General features: G+C 38.4%; 3 protein-coding genes across 8 annotated transcripts; 1 reads left to right on the top strand and 2 right to left on the bottom strand.

Annotated features, from left to right (window-relative positions):
* The first annotated feature begins 408 nt into the window (after positions 1-408).
* On the top strand, positions 409-6240 carry LOC116295917 (bleomycin hydrolase). The gene is made up of 8 exons (XM_031703875.2): positions 409-624; positions 1422-1802; positions 2333-2425; positions 2616-2771; positions 3165-3317; positions 3816-3883; positions 3973-4090; positions 4637-6240. Exons 1-8 carry the CDS (start codon positions 439-441, stop codon positions 4946-4948), a joined length of 1467 nt encoding a protein of 488 aa, XP_031559735.1. The 5' UTR covers positions 409-438; the 3' UTR covers positions 4949-6240.
* LOC116295916 (uncharacterized) lies at positions 5434-16138 on the bottom strand. 5 transcript variants are annotated; one of them, XM_031703871.2, is made up of 11 exons: positions 15748-16138; positions 14987-15070; positions 14305-14520; positions 12488-12571; positions 11547-11642; positions 11354-11428; positions 10933-11001; positions 10638-10706; positions 9986-10117; positions 7420-9312; positions 5434-6784 (listed from the first exon to the last, which is right to left on the bottom strand). In XM_031703871.2, the coding sequence occupies exons 1-11, from the start codon at positions 15984-15986 to the stop codon at positions 6541-6543; spliced, it is 3201 nt and encodes a 1066-aa protein (XP_031559731.2). In that variant the 5' UTR covers positions 15987-16138; the 3' UTR covers positions 5434-6540. The 5 variants fall into 5 exon arrangements, with proteins under 5 accessions (XP_031559731.2, XP_031559729.2, XP_031559730.2 ...); XM_031703869.2 differs by having other exon boundaries at positions 5434-6787; positions 15748-16137; XM_031703870.2 differs by having other exon boundaries at positions 5434-6787; positions 9986-10114; positions 15748-16137.
* A 51-nt stretch (positions 16139-16189) lies between these two features.
* Positions 16190-18921, bottom strand: LOC116295905 (flavin reductase (NADPH)). 2 transcript variants are annotated; one of them, XM_031703854.2, is made up of 5 exons: positions 18888-18921; positions 18550-18700; positions 17944-18117; positions 17552-17745; positions 16190-16907 (listed from the first exon to the last, which is right to left on the bottom strand). In XM_031703854.2, exons 2-5 carry the CDS (start codon positions 18696-18698, stop codon positions 16753-16755), a joined length of 672 nt encoding a protein of 223 aa, XP_031559714.2. In that variant the 5' UTR covers positions 18699-18700; positions 18888-18921; the 3' UTR covers positions 16190-16752. The 2 variants fall into 2 exon arrangements, with proteins under 2 accessions (XP_031559714.2, XP_031559713.2); XM_031703853.2 differs by having other exon boundaries at positions 18817-18918.
* Between the last annotated feature and the right edge of the window lie 17 nt (positions 18922-18938).

The raw sequence follows: 18938 nt of genomic DNA, 5'->3' as shown, positions 1-18938 counted from the left end.
TAACAATAGCCATGAAAACAATGCACCAAATAGACTAGACTTTTCAACATCAAATTTTCAACCGATTCCGTGCGTGGCAGAGATGCAAGGGATTAGCCGATATGGTCTGGGGGCCGGCTGGTCTCTCCCCTGATACTTCGGCTAGAACATTTTCTTGCGTAATTCGTACAACCAAGGGCAGAAGGATTTAATCGCCGTCAGGTCCGAAGTCCATACGCCGCCTCAGCTCTGCGGATGTCTTGGGGGTATGGCACATTAGAATCGATTTTTTATTTTTTTATTTATTTAATTTTTCTTTCTTTCTTTCTTTCTTTTCTTTCTTTCTTTTTTTTTTTAACTTTCTTTCTTTCAGTATGACTGACTGGAAATAGTTTACTGACGAGCCACTAAAACACTCTTCGGGCTGCCTGTGCTTCTTTCACAAAACAATAAAACAAGATGGCGGAAGGCAGTGAATCGGCACTTGCTGGGCTAAGCACTCAACAGATCTCTCAGATCCAAACAGCATTCAACTGCGATCCCAAAAATCAATTGAGTCTGAATCTAGGGACACGTAATGAACCTTTAGATTTGTGTCTTTCTCGCCAGGTTGTTGAGAAAACAAACCATGTCTTCAACCACAAGGTTGGTGGTCTTAGTGTTTCTACCAGCACACTGCTTACACGTCATAATATTTTAAAAATCTAATATCAAACCCTGATAAGGATTAATATAAATGATGCCATAGTTTGCAGTTATGTTTGATATGAGTTTTATGGGTGATATTTCACAATTTTGTAGCGTTTCCACCGTCCTGTAAGCGATTTGTGAGCCTATGGCCATGGTAACTTTTAAAAGCTTAATTAGTTATTCAAACATTCAACCACTTTATCAAAATTATGTAAAAAGTACGTTATGTTATTACTGTAAGTATACTTGTGTAAGCAAGGAATGATAGGTGATTCAAAAAAAGATTGAAAGGCAGTTATACATTCCTAATGAACTTAACAAATTTTTGGGCTATTGGGTGGGGCATTTTTGTTGAGGCCCTATTAGGGGGGTAATCATGTCCTGTAATCATGTTATTCGTTTTGTGGGTCTCCTGTCATTTTGAGGCCAGGTTGATTGTTGGAATATACTCCTCCAAATGGGGCCTCTTTATTAGAGGGATGGGGGGATCTGGGACTTTAGAGTGGAGGGTCATCAGTAAGGATTTGAACTTTCATGTGAGTCAAACCTTTTTATCTTGGCGAAAACTTGTCGTTGTTGACTTAATAGGAGGTACATGAATTTCTTACTGAGTTAAAGAGGAGGGCTACAATCAATTTTTTTAAAGTTTGCTGCAAATCCCACAGCCCAAATAACAAAATGTACCTGCTTATGAAATTATGCTTTTTCCATTTCAAAAGATTTAAAGCTTTTATCTAAATTATTTTCAAAAGGTCAATGAAGTCAAGCCTATGACTAACCAGAAATCCTCTGGTCGTTGCTGGATATTTGCACTACTGAACTGTGTACGACAAAAGTTTGTGCAAAATATGAACTTAGATGAAATGGAGTTCAGTCAACAGTATCTTTTCTTCTGGGATAAAATCGAAAGGTCTTACTTCTTTTTGAACAATTATGTTGAATTGGCCAAGAAAAATGAAGATCCGGATGGTCGTCTAATGATGTACTTGCTTAGTAATCCAATGAATGATGGAGGCCAATGGGAAATGTTGGTAAGCTTGGTTGAAAAGTATGGCTTAATCCCCAAGTCTGTTTGGCCAGACTCCACTAGTGCTATAAGGTCGCGGCGAATGAATGCAATCTTGAACAATAAGGTATGTAATTTTTATATTAGAAGTTTCCATGTGTGACTTGTGTGGTTAGCGCTGCACTGCCAAATAAGCTGAATGATGGTGATGGTGATGGTGATGGTGAAGATGGTGATGGTGATGGTGATGGTGATGGCGATGGTGATGATGATCATAAAGATGGTGATAGTGATGTGATGGTAGTGATGATGGTGGTGGTGGTGGTGAGGGTGGTGGTGGTGGTGATGGTGATGGTGGTGGTGAAGATGGTGATGGTGATGGTGATGATGATCATAAAGATGGTGATAGTGATGGTAATGGTGATGATGATGATGACATTGCTTAATGGTGATGATTGTAACATTTTATTAATAAAAGTACGATGATTAATGATACTATTTAACGAGATCTATAACTTTTATAAGCTGGCCCCAATGCAGAATAAAGAAAAATATTTTAAAATTAGGTTTCTAGAATTAGTAAGTTGATTTAAATGCACTAAACTATCTATTATTTAATAAAATATTTAATATTTCATTTCTCCCTAACAACTACAGCACAGAGAATGCGCCATGGTACTCAGGAAGATGGTCAAAGATGGTGCTAGCGATGAGGAAATTGAATTGATGAAAAATAAAATGATGGCAGAGGTAACAACATTCCCAAAGTATAAGGCTATAAATAATGATTTATGGACCGTTAATTTATTTAGTTTTTTTATTATTTCATAAATAAATAAAAAATATATAAACAGTGAAATATTGAGATGAAACATTATATAACTGACATGATACCTTGAGGACTGTCAAATTCTCAAGACTTTGTCCATTCTTATATTAGGTGTATCGTATCGTAGCAATCTGTTTGGGTACCCCTCCCAGCACATTCACCTGGGAGTACTATGACAAAAGTAAGAACTACAAAAAGATAGAGGGCCTGACACCTTTGAAGTTCTATAATGACTACATCAAACCAGTTTTCACCATACGGGACAAGGTATGTAACAAAAAAATTTCTCTACTTTCCCATACCAATAACACTTTGCAGCTTTGGGGGGTAACCTGGGGAAAAACTGCACCTATTTTGCTAAAGGCTGATCAGACAATGTTGAAAATACCTCATTTGTGATATCCAAATATAAAATGAAGTAAAAAACAGAAAAAGATGGGAGAAGCTTGAAGAAGTTTAAAGTAAATTTTAAACATCCTTTCATAAGTCAATATATTTTCTGTAATACCAAACCTCTTGATGTTCTGTATGTGCAAAATTAACTTGGAATAAATAAGTTCAACCTCGACTTGAAACCATTGTTTCGCGAATAGTCAAGCAAATTCTGGAAAGGTCTATTGTCAGCAACTGACCGTGACACATTTTGATTTCACTACAAAGGTCTGCATTGTGAATGATCCAAGGAATGAGTATAACAAGCTCTACACAGTAGAGTACCTGGGAAATTTTGCAAATGGTCCAAAAGTTGTGTACTTAAATCAGCCAATTGAAGTCCTAAAATACCTAGCAGCAGCATCCCTCCGAGACAATGAGGTAAAAATGAAAGTTATTTATTTTTCCACATGTAGGGTCTACTCTCCTAGTCTTGTATGTGGAGTTGACTGTTTACACATTTAGTATATATAATACCTAGTAAATTGTATTTTTCTTACAACATAGACCATTTTCTAGACTTGCCCCAAGTCAACCTCTCATGTCTCCAGCAGGTTTAATCATTTTAAAATTCGTAAAATACCACTGTTATTTGAAATTCAACGCTTACAGTTTCATTAACTAAGGGTTAGCCTCATTAATTTTAGCATCAGAATCACAAAATATTATTCGTAAATTAAAGAATGCACTAGTTCATCAATACACTTTGAAATATCAAGGACATTATTTCACTGGAACACATGAAATTATATTCTACACAAAATCAAGGTTTACCCTGAGCCACAGACAAATCAAAACTGAAGTATTTTTTCTATAAGATTAAGTTTTTTTCTTGTATAAACACACCTTATACTGTACATATTAATTTTTACCTAATAGGCTGTTTGGTTTGGATGTGATGTTGGAAAGCATTTCGAGGGGAAGCTTGGAGTCCTAGACCTTGAAATGTAAGTGAAAGAATATGATTTTAAGAAGAAAAATTGCAAGTCATAGTCATTGCCATTCATCAGTCTCATACCTTTTTTTGCTGTTTCAGTCATAATTATGACTTAGTATTTGGTATATCTCTGCTGGGGCTGGACAAGGCACAGCGTCTGGTCTATGGTGAATCTCTCATGACACATGCCATGACATTCACTGGACTTTCATATCAGGTAATTTTGTCTTTGCTTTGAAAAGATAAGTATAACCAACATGACAGAATGCATTGTGGTCTAGTTTGGGTACAAGCAACACCATATAAAGCATGTCAACAAAAGATATTTGCAGCTAAGTTAGACCACAATGCACAATGTTCACTATCTCAAGAATGGTCTATGGCAGGCTTCATGGCTAGGTTGAGTTTCAGCTTTAAGGTTGCCAGGCCCTCTTCCCTCCCAGCTCATGGCCAAGTACTAAAATCGTAAATCATTCATAAAGACTCACATTTTATCCACTCCCAGGAACATTCTCAGGGCTGATTAAAGTCAGGGCACAGCACAAACTTGTTTTGTGATAATAGACTACTTTCAGTACCCCTTGTAAACCTGTTATGTATAGTCAATGAAAGCAAACCTGTTTCAATGCGTTGTCTACAACAAGCCACTAAAACTAACAGTTACAACAAAGTTATCCCAGTATATCATGTCTTCAACACTAGACAAAAACCGAGTAGTGCATACAAAGTTAACTTCAATAACATCCAAGTTTCCTCTTCACAGGACACAGGAGACCAGTCAGGAGAAAAATCTGGAGTTGAACAGAAATCAGAAGGCGAAGAGAAACCAGTGACTCTAAAACCAGTCACCACCACAAAATGGAGAGTCGAGAACTCATGGGGGGATGACAAGGGTGACAAGGGGTATCTGGTCATGACAGACAACTGGTTTAGTGAATATGTCTATGAAGTTGTTGTAGACAAGAAGTATGTTCCAGCAGAACTACTTGCTATTCTGAAACAGGAACCAGTGGTGTTACCTGCGTGGGATCCTATGGGTGCCCTTGCTTGTGTCCACTGTGGGGAAACACCATAGAGTATTCTATCAACTAGGAATGCTTGAATTTCAATATTAATAGAAGATGGCAAAAATGAACACTGCACTACGTTTTGAAGCACTTATGATTTTGTTATGCATTTTTCACTTTCTTAAAAATTTGTTGAAACATGTACACGTGGAACGCATGTTTTGTTCGGAGCCACCAAAGCTCCGAACCAAAAAAACTCGATCAGCATGACAACAATCCAGTTCAACAAAGTTACTGCATTTTCATAAAAATGTGAACTGTGTCTGTTAGCTGCACCCTGAAATTGGTTTTTCGCTGCTGCCAGTCAAAAATATGAAAAGTACCAACTGATTAGGTTTGATTGACGGAAGCGAACAAACCAAATTTCAGCGTGCAGCTCGCAGACAGAGTTCGCATGTTTATGAAAATCGCAGTAATAAAATGTGTATCAACTGTGGGTACAGCCTGGAATTTAATTTAATTTAATTTCGAAAAAAACTCACAAAAGCAAAAGTTACATTAAATCACATACCATTTTAATAGAAACTTTCTCTCTGGCTTTACAATTCTTTACCACCTATACAACTGGATTACTATTAGTTAACAGTAAGAATGACTCCATGATAATACAATTCTTATTAAGTAACAAATGAAGCCAATCAGCAAAATATTTTCCCATCCAGAAATGATTTAAGTTAGCAACATACTAAACGTCAAAGTCGCCATGTTGGAAGAACTGGACAGTATATTAGGTGATGGGATTGTTTTGTCATATCCTCCAACATGGTAAATGAGTCTTTTTGTTTCCTTCGGAAAGGATAAGGGCATACTACAAAGAATAAAGCTTATATGATAATACGGAAATCATTACAGATTGGTTCGCAACCCAAGTTATAGAGCGAAATTGTCTAAAATTGATCCCGACCAACTACGATTGGGCATGATACATCATACAAAAGTGAATTAAGGCTCATTAACCTTGGTGGTTGGAACTTACATTACTTTGTTGTACAGTGACAGAACTTCTTCTAGAGACATAAATGTAGCAATGATATATTGATAATATCAGTGGAAACAGTTTCACAGCCGCACGCAATCACAGAAAGGGGGAAGAATCAGCATAAAGAAAGAGGAGGGAAGAATAGATGCAAAAACGTAGGGATTAAAAACGTCCTCAGTTTTGTCTAGCTTGTGCAAAAACTCGATTGTATTGTTTAAGTCATGTCAATGGGTGATGGTACTATTGTAGAACTCTGTTGTCGGTCACATAACAAGGTTTTATAAAACGGTAAACGCTAAAATAAATACACATAAAATTTGAGTAACGCAATGTATCAAGAAACTTTGGACCGCCAGATTCACTTGTACATGTCGGAATTGGCCCTGATCTTATTCTTATACTACATCCCCACCCCTCTTTCTGTTGGATAGAAGTTATCCTTGAAAGAGCGATTGTTAGTTTTTTCTAGATCATACGTAGAAACTGAATGGGTAGAGATGAACCCCTCTTCTAAGACAAGTGTCACGCAACACCTTACGTATTAGGAGACTGGCTCGAGGAAAAGGAAGCCCCTTTAAGAGCGCTGCTATGGAAGCTATTCACCAACTGATTAAGGGGTTCTTATCTCTTTGGGCTGTCACTACCACTGCTACTGCCGCTGCTGCTGCTATCACTGCTGGATTCATCGCCACTGTCTTCACTACTGCTACTGCTGCTTGACTGACTTGATTTCTTTGACTCGCTGGAATCACTGTCACTGCTATCATCACTGCTGTCACTTCCAGATTTACTTTCTTTCTTCTCGGGCGAGTGCTTTTCGCCTTTCCTTTCTTGTGATGGTCTTCTGGCTTCTTCTGGGGTTGCGCTTCTTGAATAAATAAATAAATCACTTTATTTAAGTGTCTAGTCGTTTTTAGCGCCTTCGCGCTAATTGGGTACACTTTTCGCTCACACGCACTACCACTACATTCGATGTTCTATACACACAACGCTCAACTCACATGTTGATTTTATGGAGGGAGGAAACCGGAGAACCCGGAGAAAACCCTCATAGCATAGGAGAGAACAACACATCAAACGAACTCAGTTCACATATGGCGACCGCAGGTGAAAGACGACGCGTTAGCCGCGAACGCCACCCATGCTACCCATAATAAAGAGAACAAATTCCAGGTTTAATATCACGTACTACTACCCTGCTAAAATAAAAATAATACTCAAAACAATGTCATGCATGTGGGCATAAATGCAAAGGCATCGGCGTAAGCTGCACCGCAATGGTTGTGGGTTTCATAATCTGTTCCCCCATTATTATTGAGTAGTTTTGTTTCTTGGTTCTTCCATCGATTTTCCTCCATCCTTAAAATTCATCTAAATAGCTTCAATTCGCTTTTTTTTTTTTTTTTTGGCTTTCCCCTAGATTGGCGTCTGACTTTTCTATGACAGTCAGCGACAGCAAATTCGCACAGCTCAAAATAGGGAACTATGTGACTAACAAACCTTTGCCCTTTAGAAGTAGAGCTACTCTTGCGAGGGGGGCTGACGGACTTCTCCCTAACGTGTTGGCTTGGCTCTTCTCGTGAGGACTGTTCCCTATTTGGACTTCCTCTACGACCTAGTGACAGTCGCTCTTGTGGTGTCGACGTTTGCTCCGGTAACCTGGAACCTCTTTGAATGGCATCTCTACTTCGTCTTGGATTACCGCTTCGTGATCTTCTGTCCTGTATTACATATCGGGGTTCATCAGGGGTGTTTGATCTATCCCTCCTATACCTTCTTGGAGAAGGTGATCGTTCTTGGGGTCTACGACGTGGAGGGGAAGGGGACCTTTGGTAGCGTCGTGGAGGGGTGCTGCTTCGTCGTCTTCTGCGTGGTGGACTTGCGCTCGGTCTCTGCCAACGATCTGAGTGTCTCCTTGGTGGAGAAGGAGATCGTCTTACATTTCTTCTTGGAGAGTACTCCTCTCTTACTCCGGAGATTCGTTTTCTTTGTTCAGGGGAAATACTTCGACGTCTTTCTGTCCTTCTCGGTGGCGATACACTTGGACTCTGTCGACGCGTATTTCTTGTAGGAGGAGGAGGAGATACTCTTCTTGGCGGGCTGCGACGTCTGGCACCCCTGGCTGGAGGTTCTGCCTCTTGCCTCCTCTGCGGCTGTCTTCTTTCTTCTTTGTCAACCATGGGTTTCTCACGTTCAGGGGAGGAGCTTGGCTGTCTCCTCTTTTCTGGAGAGCTACTCTGCCCGCCATTCTTCTCCCGGTTGGATTTGGCACGCGGAGCCTGTTCTTCCTCAGAACTACTCGACTCTGAATCTGAGCTGGAACTTGAAGATCCATCAGAACTTTCCTCAGAAGACGATTCAGACTCGGACTGGGGTTTCTTTGGTTTTTCCTTCTTCTCGTTGATGACCTGCTTTTCTTTTCTCGCCGGGGATCCGGATGACCGTCGCCGTCTTTCTGGACTTCTACTGGGCTCGGCGCCCTCCCTTGGTCTCTCCTTTGCTGCGGGTACCCTGTCTGTATCTCTTTCTCTGCTCTTCTTTTCTTCTAAATCACGGTGTTTTCTTTCAGGAGACGAGTAGGAGCGCCGTGATTCTTGTTTTCTGATCGTTCTTTCATCAGGAGATCTTGAATCGCGCCCTCTAGATTGATTCATTCGTGACGTCGTATCTCTGGGTTTCGACTTGGGGGTGGGTCTTTCATTCGAGTCACACCTTCGCCATTCATCTTGTCTGGGAGCTCTTGTTTCGTCTTCAGATGAGCTTGCGCGTCTTCTCTGCACCGGAGAGTCCTGTTTTCGACTGGTTTGTCTTCTCTCATCCCGTCTTCGCCATTCATCTTGTCTGGGAGCTCTTGTTTCGTCTTCAGATGAGCTTGCGCGTCTTCTCTGCACCGGAGAGTCCTGTTTTCCACTGGTTTGTCTTCTCTCATCCCGTCTTTGCCTTCCATCTTGTCTAGGAGCTCTTGCTTCGTCTTCAGATGAGCTTGTGCGCCTTCTCTTCACCGGAGAGTCCTGTCTTCGACTGGATTGTCTTCTGTCATCCCGACTTTGCCTTTCATCTCGTCTAGGAGCTCTTGCTTCGTCTTCAGATGAGCTTGCGCGTCTTCTCTTCACCGGAGAATGAAACGAATTCTTACCAGTTCTTTCATCGTCGCGATCCTGTCTCCGTCTTTCTTCCTGAGAAAAGCGCTTTATTGCCGTTTTTCTTTCTGGTGATGATTTCTCTTCGCTTTCTCGTCTCTTAGGTCGTTTTCTTCGCTGAGGTGATTCGTCGCTTGAGCTTGATCGATGCCGACGTGATTTCTTCCTTTCCTCTGGACTTTCATTTCGTTTCTTTCTTTCGGAGGTCCTTTCTCTGCTCTCCTTTCTCTCTGAAACTTCTTCACTTGTCCGCCTGTTGGAGTGAATCAAATCATCAAGATATACAACCCTTTTTTGAAATTTCTTTAGAACCAGGCTTTTTATAGTCGCTTCCTACCCCTTCCTCATACGTCTTTTATTTAATTTAATTTAGGGAAGGACCATTAGATTTTTGAGGGGTGGGGGTTATGGGGAATTGGGCAAACCCCCCCACCCCCCACCCCCCCCCCAAAAGAGTGAAAAAAATTATGTCCAAAAAAAAACAACAACAACAACTACCCTGCACAGCCATGAGGCGTAAAAAAATTCCTGCACAAAATAAATTGCCCCACACCCCCCCTCCCCTCAAAAATCTAATGGTGCGTCCCTTATCTAGCTTTGCCTCCAGTTCAAAAAAGAAAGGGGGGGGGGGGGGGGAATGACACAAATATAGATACAATATATAGGATATACAATATATATACAATGTATAGGATCGTCCGAGTTGTATGGGGTCGTCTGCATGGAAAAACGACTTCCGGATCCAATAAAAAAGCTGTTTTATGAAGGTTTATTTTTTACTTTTTCTTTATTACAGGATTTGTTGTCTAAAGTTCTAATTGTTTCAGGTGAAGGTTAAATCATTGAGAACATTTTTCGCTTGGACCCGGAAATACGTTACAACTTAAAAGCGGCTTCGTACAGGAGATATCAGTCACCCACCATACCTTTTCCGGGAACTACTTGCTCTACGTTGCTGAGGACTAGGCGAACGGTGTCTAGGTGGGCTGCTTGGACTCTCAGATCTTCTTCTGTCCTTTTTCGTGAGATTACGCTTCTCATCAGGGCTAACACTTCTTCTATAACACAATAAAATTAGCTGTAAATACAGAGCTGAATGTGTGGCTGGACGGTTGGTTGGACGTCTTAATTTTCTTTGTAATTTGGACAGGTTTTAGGTTTTGAATGCTCATAACATTGTTTCTATAGGGTCAAACATCCAGAAACTTGGTCAGTGAGCTTTTTGTATGTTGCTCTTTCTTGTGATATAAGGGTATTTTTTTCGGAAATATTAATTAATTTAGTTTTTGAAACTCGGACCAACTTTTTTAACTATCGTAATTTCGTTTCAATTTGCCCAAAGAAGAAAAACTGTCAATTCTTACTTGGTCTTTGTATGTTCTTTCTTATGATGAGTGTTCTTTCTAATTATGTCTGTGAATTAAATTAACTTAGGCAAACTTGGTTCCATCCCCTGCCGGTTTCGTTACCAGCAAACTTTGACCCCCCTCCCCCCCAAAAAAACAACAAATGTTAGGTGTCCCACATCCTACTCTGCCTTCCTCTCAAAAACGAATGAGGTATTGTGGTGGTATTTACCTTTTCCCGTTTCTGTCATCTCTCTCCTTTCTTTTAGGTTTTCTCTCCGCACTTTCAGATGGTGATCTCCTACCACAATTAAAATGCAAAAACGGTTGCTTAGAACTATTTCTTTCCTTGTTTTCATTTTACTACCATGTCATTCTGACCCTCCCTAGACTCCTACTAAGCCGTTCCATGGAGGCGTGACGACGACCCAAGCTAAGAAAGTCGTAGAAGGATACTACCCCATCCTCCTTGTCAAAAAAACAAACAAACAAACAAACAACAAACGAGGTATTGTGGTGGTATTTACCTTTTCTCGTTCCTGTCATATCTCTCCTTTCTTTTCGGTTTTCTCTCAGCACTTTCAGATGGTGATTTCCTACCACAATTAAAATGCAAAAACGGTTGCTTAGACATATTCTTTAGGTGAGTGCTTACAACCAATATTGCTGGGTTGTAAAACATAGAACATAGGAGGTGAGTCCCAAAGGTATGCTGGGAAATGACAATTATTATTATTCCCCAATGTATTCATTTGAGATAAGCAGTTGATATGACACGTGTTAAAAGCTTTCCTGCTGTCTGTGAGTGCAAACATACCACAGGTTGTATCACTACATATGTCAACCAGGTACTTCCCATGTACCATTTTGGTCTCAGCTTCTATGTTTTGTTTTTGAACCCAACAATGATTTTGCAATTTAGTGTTATCATATTATGTAATTTATTACTTGTCCCGCTTCTTTTTCCTTTCTCTTTCTTTTCCACATTTACTAGATTTTCTGCCAGGGCTTTCTGATGGAGATCTACATAAATAATTCAACAGTAAGCTCTCCTGGCAACAAGTTTTACATGAAGGGGTTGTTAATATCATTTCATGTATATCCTTCTTATTTTTTTACAACAAAATGAGAAGTACTGTACCTGCCCCTGGATTGCTTTCTTTCTTTTCTGTGTTTTTTGCTTCTTGATCTTGGAGGTGACTCTTCTTCTGAAGAGCTGCTACTTGATTCTTCAGAGCTATATGAGAAAAAAGGATGTCAAATTGGCTAATCAATGCTAGTATGAACCAATGCAGAAATTCTCATAGATGGCATGTTCTCATTGGTTCACTATAGGTAAATATTGGATGATATTCATGGTTAATAATCATTAATTAATGGCAATGAAGAGAGGAGGAGAGGTGAATGATAGACATTACTGAATTCCCTTGAGTGACCTTGAAATAATGACTTCAAGTCGATGTTTGGATGCTGCCAGTAAATATGCAACTATAACCTTTTTTAATATTTTAGTTAAACCAATCCTGGTAAGGTCTAATGTTGTATTTATTGTTCAAGTTTGCGTTTCTACAAGTATTTCATCCCTTTCCAGTTGATCTGGTTTGATAGTGATATAGAAATAACATCACTGCTAAGTAAGACTGAGGTGTCATGAAGCCTGCAAAAATTGATTAAAAATTAAAAACATGCTCCCCATAGAAATAGAAATATAAGACTCATAAATTATTATGTCACTGTTATAAAGCAAGTATTAGCAACATTATTTTATTTAGTGGCCTACAAATCTGTCATTTTAAGAGGAAAAGTGACACCCCAGTTTTGCAAAATTTCTTGATTCTGATTGACTAAAATGTTTTTAAAAAATAAGGTGTGTTATCCTCCAACATTTTTAAAAATCCATACCTACCAGTCAACAAAAGGTTTAAAATTTCAGCCTCCTGTTCAAGGGTGCTCTACTGTACTGTGCACCCTAAACAACTATTAAAGTTAGCTACTACCAAAATTAATTTCGGTTTTAAATCATTTGACATTTTTTAGTTTGCAAAACTGGAAGCAAGTAAAATTGATTGATTTAATACTTACCTTGATTCTGATTCTGAGCTGGAAGAAGGGGAAGGTGAACGTCGCCTTTTCTTCTTCTTTGATTCCAACTTTTCTTTTTTTAGCCTAATATTAGAAAAAATCAGGTGAAATACTGTTTTACTGTAGAGAGCACTAAAGTGTTACTTAATAGTTTTTCCTCAACCATAATTTTTTAATAAAGATTGAGATTTTGGACTAATAAGTCTATCCTCAAGAGATTGACACATGGTCAGAAATGGGAAATGTTATGCCCGAGGTAAAGAGGTCTGTTGAACACCCTTCATTTTAGAACTGGTCAAAAAGGTGCCACTGTCATTAATAAGCAAACAAGTGATAAGAAAATATCATGCGAGCACAGTTAGCACTCATCTAAAGGAAGTGATACAACTCACCTCATCCAAGCCACAAGAAACTTGTCAACACACAATAATGAATACACTTGAAGATGGGAAATAGAAAACCAAGATAGCTAATTTAGAATCAAAATAATTAAAGAAATACCAGTTTAGAAATTATGCAATTGGCCACTACAAAAAAATACCAAAAATGGGGATCATCTAGTACATCTCATTCATCATGGCATGTTGTCCCATTTTAAACCATGTCATTATTTAGAGTATCATTTCTTTGTTTAACTGTTGCACGCGAGAAGACCCTTGAATATGGATGCAACCTAAACAAAGAATCTTAATTCCGTAGGGAATGACAAGTAGTCTGTAATGGGAAAACATTGCACCATTATATTTAGTGTGTAAAATCCTTTCTCAAGGAAACCATAGGAAAATTATTATTTTTCCCTTAGACTTCATTTTCTTTTACACTGACTCACACAATTATTCTCAAATTGGATAAAATATTTTATTTTGGCATTTTCTTTTTAATTAACTTGAAAAAAAAGCCAGTCAATGGACAATGTTCAGCCACCTCTAACGCCTGTCCTCTTGACAAACCACATTGATTGGTCAGTTATGTTAATCAGTCTAATGTGCATCTGGCCAGTTATGACGCTTAGACACTGACCAGCACACCATTGATGGTTGTAGTGGCCAATACATCACTTGACATCACATGTATTATTAAGTTTTGTATCACAACTTTTGAAAATGTTATGCTGTTCTATGTACTTTTAAAATGTTTTCCTGCATGTAAATGTCATACATGAAGAAAATGAAAAAAAATTTTTTAATTTAAATATAGACTGTGCTATAAAATATGTGAGATTAAGATATGCATGAGAATGAAATTCAGCACGTAGTTTTGTTCTCCTTGGCTCTCTATTTCCCCCCTCATTTATTTCCTTAGAGTACAATAATTTTATAATGGTTTTCACTTGCAGCTTTAACTTTCTCAAGGGTGCGTGTGCATCCAAATTTAAGGAACTTGATGGGCCACAATACCAGAAATCGAGTATTATCATGCATTGCTATAAAAAAATGTCTGATAAGAATTCATAAAATCGATTATTCTCCTCTTTAAATATAAAACTGTCTTCTCAATTTTATTGAATTTGCGCTTTTCAGTTTTGTTGCCCATCAAGTTGGTTTCGCATGCAGCCTTGACAAAACAGTCTATTCATAAACTTTTTCATGGATTGTTATCATAGTAGGCAGTAACCTTAAATGACAGAACATGTAATGACTTGGTCTTTTAAGAAAATGGAAACTCCTTTGATTTTTCCAACTCCTTTCCCATCATACTGATTCTAATATAATTGCCTGTCAAAACTGAACTTAGTTCCGTACCAGTATCCATAGTAAATATTAAAACACTTTTAATTAAAATTGGTGAAATTATATAACATGAATTTCAATACCAACCTTCTTTTCCTTTCCTTTTCCAGTTCTTTTTCTTTTTCCATTTCCCTTGCAATCTTTTCTTCCTCCTGCTTGGCCTTTTCAGCAGCCCTCTGTGCTGCTTGTAGTTCTTGGTTGAATGCTGAACCATCTTTATAGTCTGCCTTGATTCCAAGAGCTCCTTTCATCCTGGAATTTTTCTCTTCTGCAGCCTCTGCCATTTGATGTGTTTCCTTCAAACTAGTGCAAACAAAAATTAAACATATTGAAATACATATGCTTTTTTCATAACATCCATGGAATTGTAGAGTTTCTTAATATATAGGCACTAGTGTTCTATTGGGAAATATGTAGCCAATCATATTTTTCAAATGTGAAAATATTGATGACATCACTCTACATCATTTTCCACTCCATTCCCCCAATCTTTCCCCGCTTACGTAATTCTTTAACAAATTTTTATTTGTAAACAAACTATAGGGATTGGAATACTCTAGGGAATGACACTAGGGCCAAAATGTAGAAACATTGCATCAAAAAGAAAAGTAAAACAGAAGTGAAGAGTTTTATTGTATATGTATAACGTTAACTCAATCACCATTTATATACAATGGATCTTTGTCGCTAAACCTATTTAAGAGATTTATTTTGCAAAATTGTTTTGGCACCCCCCTCTCCCCAGGTTTAAATGAATACAAATACCAACTTTTTTGCAGTCTTTTCTTCCAATGCAGAATTTAGCGTTGTCCTGAGCTGCTCAACTTTTTCTTGGATTTCATCATCATTGTATCTGAAAAATCAAATATTAGCAAGAAAAGTACAGGTTTAGTTTGGAAGACATTTCAATGAATGTGTAGCTAATTTATTTACTCTATTATGTAAAGCATTTTACCCCAAAGACATACATATATACTACAGTGTAGTTATAGAAGGCTTTTAGTGGCATACCATGAAATATCCCACAATTCACTTGTGTTTTCTAGTGTAAACACGAGCCTTAGGTCAAGTTTGTATATCATAAAGACACAAGTGTTAAGTGTGACATTCAATGGTGTGTAATGAGAGAGTATTCCATAGCACTGAAAATACCTAAGCTGCAATGGCTGTTGGGTAGGAACGGTGGAATACATGTACCTCCAAATGTACAATACCTTTCCAACATTCTGACTGTCTGCTCTATTTTCAATTATGGTGTGGGACAAATGCTCATGTTACTAGTTCTTAGAAAATGAAAATAAAAGCCACTGGGTGACTATAGAGAAGTTTTAAATGCAATTAGCTTTCAACCAGAGACAAAAATGTTAAAAGTATTTTCTAACCAAACCAATCAATAATAGGATTTTAATTATACTTTTAAAAGCTTTCCTCTCATCATATTAACCTCAGTTAGACAAACTATCTAGACTGGACTGTAAAATGTGTTCACAACGTCATTCAAAATGACAACACACATGTTGAAGAACCTACCCTTGTTCTTCCATGACATCTTGAAGTTCAAGACACTTCAGTTCAATCTCTCTCTTCCTCTGATGTTCCAAGATCTCCTTGTTTGGTCTTCTCGTGTTTAACTGCTCTAGTTTTTCAAGTTCTTCGTCGTTTCTGTAGTCAACTTTTTCTTTCCTCGAACGAACTGAAGACAAATTTCTTTGCACGTAGCCGTTAGTTCCCGAACCACGAGCAGTCGCTAAGCCAATATTATTGTACATGGTTCTTTTGCTTTGCCTTTAGTTAACTTAATTTAGTAAAAGTTCTTTAAAAAACGAGCTAAAAGAAGCTCTAAAGATGTTTTTTTCGTTTACAACTAAACATGTCTTTCTTGCTCAATAAAGACGCTCGTGCTACGCAGCCAACCTGCACCAAAACGAGGCTAAACACATAGGGAGACCAACACAGAAAAGACGCGATTAAATAACTCATACTGTTAAATGATTTATTTTGAAGCTATTACATAATTTATACACAATAGCATACCCGTATTTTATGAAGTCGTAAAGCAGAGAGGGGAGGGAAGGTAATGGAATGTTGCAAGGTGCTGGATGGAAAAACAAAACAAAAACAAGGGGAGGGGGAGTGGAGGTGAGGGAGGGTAATGGAGGACTTCAAGATTTAGAAGTGGGCCAAGGGGGCTGCAACACCCTTTTGTTTGGGAACTTAGAGGTTCTTCTAACATCAAAGTTTTGCCCCTTTCTGCATTTCCTGGATCCACCCCTGGGGAGAAAATGTGAAGGAACTAACAGGGTGTAGACAAGGTCTCTTCTAGTTTGAGCATGTATTATTACCTGTAGTAAATTCAGCATTACCTTAATCCCATTATTTTGATTATTTAGAATATATCAGATCATTTAACTACATTATGTTTTACTCCAAATTGGAAAAAAATGAATGAAACAGAATTAATGGGATGAATGGATGAGAATAAAATGGTTGGATGAATTAAGACTTATAATAGTTGATAAGGTGTTAACTTTGGTTTTATTTCAGGCACCCAATAGCCAAGCCTTTCCTGTCCCAGTCTGATGTCTGCAGCACTTTAAGGCTTGCATCTGCAACATCTTCACGGGAAATTGTCCAAGAAACCCCATCAAGATACTGACCCTCAGCAAGCTTGTAGTTATTCTTAGCCTTGGCTAGAAAATAAAAATAATGAATAACTTCAGTGTCAGTGGTGGCGGATCCAGCTATGGGGTGCAGGGAGTGCGGACCCCCCTGAGAAAAGCTGACATTTTAAGAAATTGTTGCCTATTAATCTTAATCAATCCTTTGCTCTACACTTATATTTTTTATTTGTAAGTGCTATACAAAAATAATATGCTGTATCTTAGCGTGAATTATTTTGATTTAATATCACATATTAAAATGCTGCTTGCTTAGAAATAACCCTAGAAACTAGAATTTTCTTGTTTACTGACATTATCACTCATTATAATGTCATAAGCCAAATAAGTGCAGCCCCCCCCCCCCCTCCCTCTCAAAAAAATCCTGGATCCGCCTCTGGTCAGGGACCAAAACATTTCAAATCAGGGGCAGATCCAGGGGGTGTCCCTAGCTCAGTAGTATTGCTATATTCCCATTACAAGTGAGAGCTGTCTACAGGGGTGGATCTATAGAAAGGATACAGGGTGTGTACACCCCATCCCCCCATAGATGAGCTTACAATTTTTTTATGGAGAATGACTTGATGTATTAACGCACAAATGGTGTACCCCCTCCTAAGAAAATAAAAATCCTGGATCGCCCCTTGTCTATATCATGTATAATTATTACGTAGTACCATTTGACAATCCAGGAGGTCTTATGAATGTATAATTAAAAGATGACTCCTCCAGCATATTTTCCATTAGATGCATATCTCTTAAAAATCCATTTAGAAACAATGGCTTAAGGAACCATTCCATTAATTTCGGGTTGCCAGGCTGTTTGACAGTACACCATGATGTTATTGTCACTACCCTGTTGACCTTTGCCCTGTAGTGATAAATGCATAGATTATGTGTGGAAACATGTATACATGAGAATTCATCAGGTCTCAAAAAATATATTTTAGAGTAGCAGATCTAAGGAGGTGAACAGTGGGACAGGCCCTCCCTCGCAAATTGTGATGTGAGGCTCCCTCTTTTCACAATCCTAGATCCACCTTTGCTATATTTATTTTTTAATTCTGACCTTTCCATGGCAATCATAATGGATTTCATTGATTCACTATACAGTGTTGTTGGATTCAAAGCTGAGGTGTTATGAGCACCGAGGTATGACATCACTGCATTTTGGCCATTTAGGTGTTCAACCAGAGAATTTGGTTCAAATATATTGGCTTTTACCACTTTAAGGTTCTCATTTCTATGAAAATAACATAAGTATGAATTTTGCAATATGGTTATCATTGTTGCCATCATTATCATCACCAACCACAAATGCATCACCATCAACCAGCACTGTCATCTTCATCATCAACCTTTATCAAAGCACACAAAGTATCTTATTATCTTTTATCAATGCTTACTTCTCAGGACCATTACCATCAATCATGCCTCTATTATTTAAAAACAATGTTTATCAACAAAGCAACCTGCACAAGGGCAGATCCAGCCAAAATTTTAGGGGGGGCTAATTGAGTTTCTTCCGTCAACACAACGAAAAACAATTAAAAAAAACATCCAGTTTTTTTTTTTTTTTTTCTGCGGAAGGGGGGCATCAGCCCCCCTCCCCCTCCCCCCCCCCTGGATCCGCCCTTGCTGCTCTTTTTTTAGGTGTCAAGATGATAATATTTACTGGATGTCTTTCAATTTCTCAGGACTTCTGACTAAAGTAGTGACATTATGCCCAAGCTCCAAAGCTCTCTTCACCGCACAAATACCAGTTGGTCCTGTTGCACCAAACACGGCTAAGCGTGGACGTGCAAGGCTTGGAGAAGCAGCCATATCTAGTTAGAAAATTGAAACGATTAATTAAAAATTGGCTGCAAAAGGCGTTTCCAAATACTCAAGGAAACAAACTTGATAAAACTTAAAAACTATAAAAAATTATATGCCATCTTACAGAATCTAAAGCTCCACGATCGCCAAAATATTCCAGCAACAAAGATCGAATTTATTTTCTAGAATCCTTACCCTGACCACCCTTGGGTTCCTTGTTGTTATTGACAATATTGGGCTTCCTGT

Source organism: Actinia tenebrosa, unplaced genomic scaffold, assembly GCF_029948245.1.
Source record: "Actinia tenebrosa isolate PJP-AT-01 unplaced genomic scaffold, QUT_ActTen_1.0 PGA_scaffold1__47_contigs__length_23844297, whole genome shotgun sequence".
Taxonomy (NCBI): domain Eukaryota; kingdom Metazoa; phylum Cnidaria; class Anthozoa; order Actiniaria; family Actiniidae; genus Actinia; species Actinia tenebrosa.
Note: the sequence above shows the minus strand (reverse complement) of the source record. Positions and strands in the feature narration are given on the sequence as shown.